At 39.4% G+C, this 5,324-nt stretch overlaps 1 protein-coding gene and 1 long non-coding RNA gene across 2 annotated transcripts; one reads left to right on the top strand and one right to left on the bottom strand.

The window, feature by feature from the left end:
- Nucleotides 1–998: 998 nt before the first annotated feature.
- On the bottom strand, nucleotides 999–3,267 carry LOC147754273 (uncharacterized). Its single transcript, XR_015317262.1, has 3 exons — nucleotides 2,742–3,267; nucleotides 2,289–2,513; nucleotides 999–1,706 (listed from the first exon to the last, which is right to left on the bottom strand). It is a non-coding gene; the product is annotated as an uncharacterized LOC147754273 (long non-coding RNA).
- LOC147754272 (uncharacterized) lies at nucleotides 3,256–4,512 on the top strand. The gene is made up of 2 exons (XM_086975062.1): nucleotides 3,256–3,902; nucleotides 4,322–4,512. Exons 1-2 carry the CDS (start codon nucleotides 3,659–3,661, stop codon nucleotides 4,399–4,401), a joined length of 324 nt encoding a protein of 107 aa, XP_086831188.1. The 5' UTR covers nucleotides 3,256–3,658; the 3' UTR covers nucleotides 4,402–4,512.
- The last annotated feature ends 812 nt before the right edge of the window (nucleotides 4,513–5,324 follow it).

Here is a 5,324-nt window from a genome sequence, read left to right as displayed (position 1 = left end):
ACTGTGCATCATCGGTAAGGCTTCCTTCTTTCAAATCGAAGCCTTGTTCATTAGAGTTCTTGAGATCAATCCTTTTTTTCAAACGTAAACGTTCACTGTTGCTCAAAATTGAAAAACACGCCCTTACGTGATCCTGTCGGCCCACGTACCAGCAAGTGGCGGGAATTTCTTCGTTTGCCTTTCCTGGGCGGTGTTTTTTTTCACGCCGCTTCAGTGAATCCTTCGTGTCAACAACAAAGAGAGATGTGTATTAGCAAAACTAATAGCGTCAGCTGTCGCGCACGCCACTTAATCGACGAGAGGTTCGATGACAAGTTGAGAGGACGTAAGAACTGGTGGGACTTATCGAAGACATATATGAAAAGAGTGAGGTAATTGACTAACTAGTGCTGATTCAGAGTGGGCGTTGAGGTAAAACGCGGCGTTTGATGTCAATGACGAGGGCTGCGACTCGCGTAAATGAACTGGAACTGATAATGACGATTTCGACGAAGGTACGAATGGCAAAAGTGAGGAGCAGGAATCGGTGTTAGGAAATTATGAAACTGAGTGCGAGCGTCAACGCCGCATTCGAGCTGGCCATGAAAGTTGCGTTGATGCGGGATGGAAACGGAAAAACCACTAGCGATTGGACAGATACAAACGATGATCCTGCTAACACTAGATAGCGATTTTAAGCTTCCAGTTCCAAATAAATTATAGATTACTTGTAAATACTGACCTTGTAACCAGAAGTAATTTACATAAAATTCCATCTCCTTTCCATATTCACTTGTTCTAAACCTTCAAGCTAAAGCTTTGAAAGTCTTCGGCGAAGCTGCAGTCTTCTTATAAGACAGGTAATATGTTTATTTGAATATGATAAGCCTGTATTTCGTACTACAGGTTTTCTTAATGAAACTTCTTGCTGTGCAATGTCGGACAACGTATGAGAAAAAACTGGCCATTCAACTGACATTTCTGTCACTTATTGGAAAATTTCAAAGACACAATTAAAATGTTCCATGATATGCACATTTTATTACGCTCTACATTTTGGTTTATCTTCTGTCTTCGACGTTTTAGGTAGACCACAAACCAAGATCACTGTGTAAGTAACTCTCAGATTGAAGCTTAAGTTCCGTATTTTAGAAGCCGTACCTCTATTAGCATAATTGCTAAACTTCTTTTTAGTTAAATGTTTGCACCGTAAAGTTTTTAAAGTTCAAATATTTTCAATTGATAAGTTTCGACTTCCTACGAAAACTCGCTCCGTTCGGAGCGGCGACGTAGTGGTGTTTCCCACGAACCTTTTATGTGCTCTGTTAGATAGGCTTCGTCGATTGCCGAATATATGCAACTACTCGAGGCAGGCGACAATTCACTGAGCCTATTATTGTCTGAACTTATTTTAACAATCATCAACGCTATTGCATATTGATTGGACTGCTTCATAGTATAACTAACTTAAAAAGTATACCTATAATTGCCTCTGGTGCCGCGAATAGAAGTTTACTAGTTGCAGATGAAGAATCTCTGGGTTACTTATTATAGCTCTTCTCCTAAAGTGTATTACCTGTAATTAATGAAATAACAAGAGAGGGTCTGAAACGTATATAGATAATATTTTTTTGTCACCCGATGCGCCCCCGACGAAGATAATTTCGACAATCATACAATCTCGTGTTTCTTCTGACCATTATCCTGTGCAGGAAGTTACCAGTTGCCTGAAAAACATCCCTGTTTACCCTAGTCAATAGATTCTGCGGTCGTAGGAAAAAGAGCCGTTCATTAACTATTACAGAAGCTAATGGAGTAATTTTTAAAATTAAGCTATAATGAAGGAGCTAAATCATTGGTGTCTTTTTTTGCAAAAGTAGATTCGAGTGCGTTAAGTTCATCTCTACCGCATGTCTCGATGCTTCTCCCAAGAAGTCTTCTTTTCATTTTCTATTAAATTTTTACGTTTTCTTATTATATAATATATACAATAAATTATATATAAATAAAATGTATAGTTACATCATTCGACAAGTCAATGAAAGCCGAGGTCAGCGGATTGCCTATTGCCATTCAATTTGCAATTTTCCAGCAAAAGTTGCCCATAATTGCCCATCCACTAACACATACATATTCAAGTTATTCCTTCAGACTTCTATCTTTGCAGCACCGTTGATGATTTCCTAACTTGTTTCACTTTCAAATATAAAAATAGCTATGATAATTCAACAAGCTATCATCTCATAACTGTGACCCACGTCAACGCGAAAGTTGTTTAAAAATGTGTGAAACATCAGCTTGAAACTTACCTAGTCAACATACATTCTTCGAAAAGCCGCAATATGATTTTCTTCAAGGTTTAGACCCACGTTCTTCTATATGAATTTACCGTTTCTCAACATCGAGTTCCGTGAGAGCTATTGTGTGCTGCCCACTTTGCACTCTCGTCCCCTAACGCATGCACCTGTGGCTGAACTAGCTATCGTTAAATGTAGCTCTGATACACTTGGCCTTTTCTACAGCAGACCACGTTCCTAAAATGAAATGTGTCCACGTTAAAACATCAGGCAAAACTTCTCATTGTGCCGAGGAACTGAATTAGCCTTAATGGGATAATCGTTCAATAAAGCCTATCCGTAGGATGCCTTAACTTGGCGTTTGGATAAAGGTTAGATTAAACTAGTCACTTCTTCAAATTATGTCTAAAATGCAGCACTGCCTGGCCTTTAGACTAGAAGTTTTCCCCACACGTACTTCTGTACCTTTATTAGATCGGTCAATGACTACAGCGTATGCTACGGCATTGTTTGGAACAAGGCATTCTCTCAGCATTCGAATATGATATTAACGATTCAGGATGACTCCACGCGCGTAGTCCTTGCAACAAGTATGGCGTCCTTGCTTTTTTTAGAACTATCTCCACCGCTGTCAATCTTCTAAACGTTATGGATGAACGTAGGGCATTGCTAGCTCAATTAACTGATTAAGCACAGAAACGATGTACACTGTAAATCGCTTGAGTTATCAACGCAGATCTGTTTAGGACTTTTTACCTTATATCCGACGCATTTAAAACCACAAGATGTCCTAGATAGATTCAGTGGCCATCGATCGCAATAATTTGCTATACGTTAGTTATGTTACACAAAATGATGCGTATGTTTGTGCAAAGAATCGAAAAGCAAGGCTCGGCAATCGAAATGTCACACTTGTCACTTCTACCGATCAGCACAAAGTTGAGTACGGGAGTTGATTATGATTGACATAGGAGAGAGATGTCGTCCATTGAGTATGACCAATAAAGATATGGTTGTGTACGTTACAGTTACATGGTCCCTTTTGGGTCGTCTGCCATCACGGTGTGCAAGAGCAGTGACGAATTGTTTGATTGATAAAACAATGTTTAACTATTTACTTTGTTTAGATTGATAACTGGTCCGCTCAGAGCGGATGACTTCCTTCGTTATCGAGATTAACCCGGATGGGTGTTGTCAGTGTTATACGGGCAAGATAAGATCACAACTGGCCATCGAGTCTCTATTGAGCACTTAGCGCAGATACAAATACGCTGTGCATACGACTGGACAACGCTATAAGTTGGACCAAACATCCGCTACTCATATAAATAGCATACAGTTTCGTTTGGTGCGTCACGTAGAATTCACTTCTCTAAGTTACGATGGGACAAATCCTTCTACCGGTAATAGCAGTTATAGCCCTGTTACTTTTCGTCGTCGGACCTGTCAACACCCAGGCCGCCGACACCTCGACCCTAACGCCCTCAACGAACTTACCTAGCATCACTCTACCTACGATCGCTACCTCAACCTACAAGAATGCTAACAGCAGTAATCGTAATGGCGGTAGCGGTGGCGGCTTCTTTCATAGAGTTCAAAAGATTACAACAGCCTACCTCCAGATAGGTGAGTAAATAGTAGTTAGGGATGTCCTGCTTTGTTGTGCGTGCCTCAGTGAAGTCAATAACATTGTTATAGTGGTATTAGCTTAATTTGTTAGCAACTGATGGATCGTATGCACTCAGCTTTCAATAACGATAGAAAAAAATCTCTGCTGCGTCTAACAAAAACCGCTATTTTTGACACCGTCCTGTATTAAATGTGTGGCAAACTCGTTTAATGAAGTGGTGAAATAATGCAAACATAACTGTCGGGGCAGGACAATGCCGATTTTTGCAGAGTATACTTAGTTATTAGAGTTACAAAACGTAGACAAGGCTCTATGCTTTGGTTTTAAGCTCGGACTATCCCGAATCTGCGCCCTAAATTGGCAAAATTCGCTTAATCCCTAGTAATGAAAAAGCGTAACTGTTTCTTGTTTGCAGTTCGAAACATGTTTCACAACAATCTACGCAATGGGAACGTCGCTGAAGATGGTATAGGTGGTTCTTCTCAAGGCTACTGAACACATCGCTTGTAGTTTGGGGCGGCTACGTGAAAAATTCAGTTAAATAAAATCTCTTAACAAATGTCTTGTAAATAAATAAATAAATAATTATATTATTAAATAGATAAATGCATTGTATTAACTTGTCGATTGGCGCAAAAGCTATGGATTTTGAACTCAAGGTCGCTCGGTGTATTTTCTGTCACTTCTGTTACATTTTCATTAGTGGTAGCATAATTTTTCTAGACAATCACAAACATTGCTTAGAAGCGTTTCAACTTCGTTGAGATAAGGTATATCCAGTGACTTCTTAAGGCTGGCTACTTTCCGTTGTACTGATTCGCAGTTGCAGCATCTGTACAATAAACATTGTCTAAATCGTCATTGGACAATTTCGAAAAGCTAAACGTGAGTTGTCCAGATGACTGTTTGTTGCGCGCTTATTGATCGGGCTGTCCAGACGCAGTCACGTCTAAGTTCGAATTAAATTCAAGCTGAGAGAAAACGTATAATCGTTACTGGTACTATTTCCCTAAACAACCTTTAGCTGGCTGTAAAAAATCAGAGAGTTCTTTTAAACAAACCTTTGTCTTATTTCCTTTTCTCTATTGACAACTTTCCAGAAGTCTGGTGTTATTTAGTTATCTCTAATTCTAATGAGATATCTCTAACTCTACGGCACTAATGCAACTGTTGCTTTTAGCTACTATTTACCAGATGGTATTCAGTATATACGAGTTAATAGACGCGCATTCATAAGCGACGATCAGACATGGGCTGTCGTAGGACGTAAGTGATGTTTTTAAAACGCGCAAACACATTGACGCTCCTTTGTATGGTGAGGTTACCCAAAGGTTTCTAAAGGCAGAAAAGATCTTGCTGGAAAATATTGTTTAATTTTATTAGTTAAATTGGTCCACTTTAAACTACATACCAGATTG

This window comes from Varroa destructor, unplaced genomic scaffold (assembly GCF_002443255.2).
Source record: "Varroa destructor unplaced genomic scaffold, Vdes_3.0 BEIS01000007.1, whole genome shotgun sequence".
Classification (NCBI taxonomy): Eukaryota; Metazoa; Arthropoda; class Arachnida; order Mesostigmata; family Varroidae; genus Varroa; species Varroa destructor.
The sequence above is the reverse complement of the archived record's forward strand: the minus strand, read 5'-3'. Positions and strand labels throughout refer to the sequence as shown.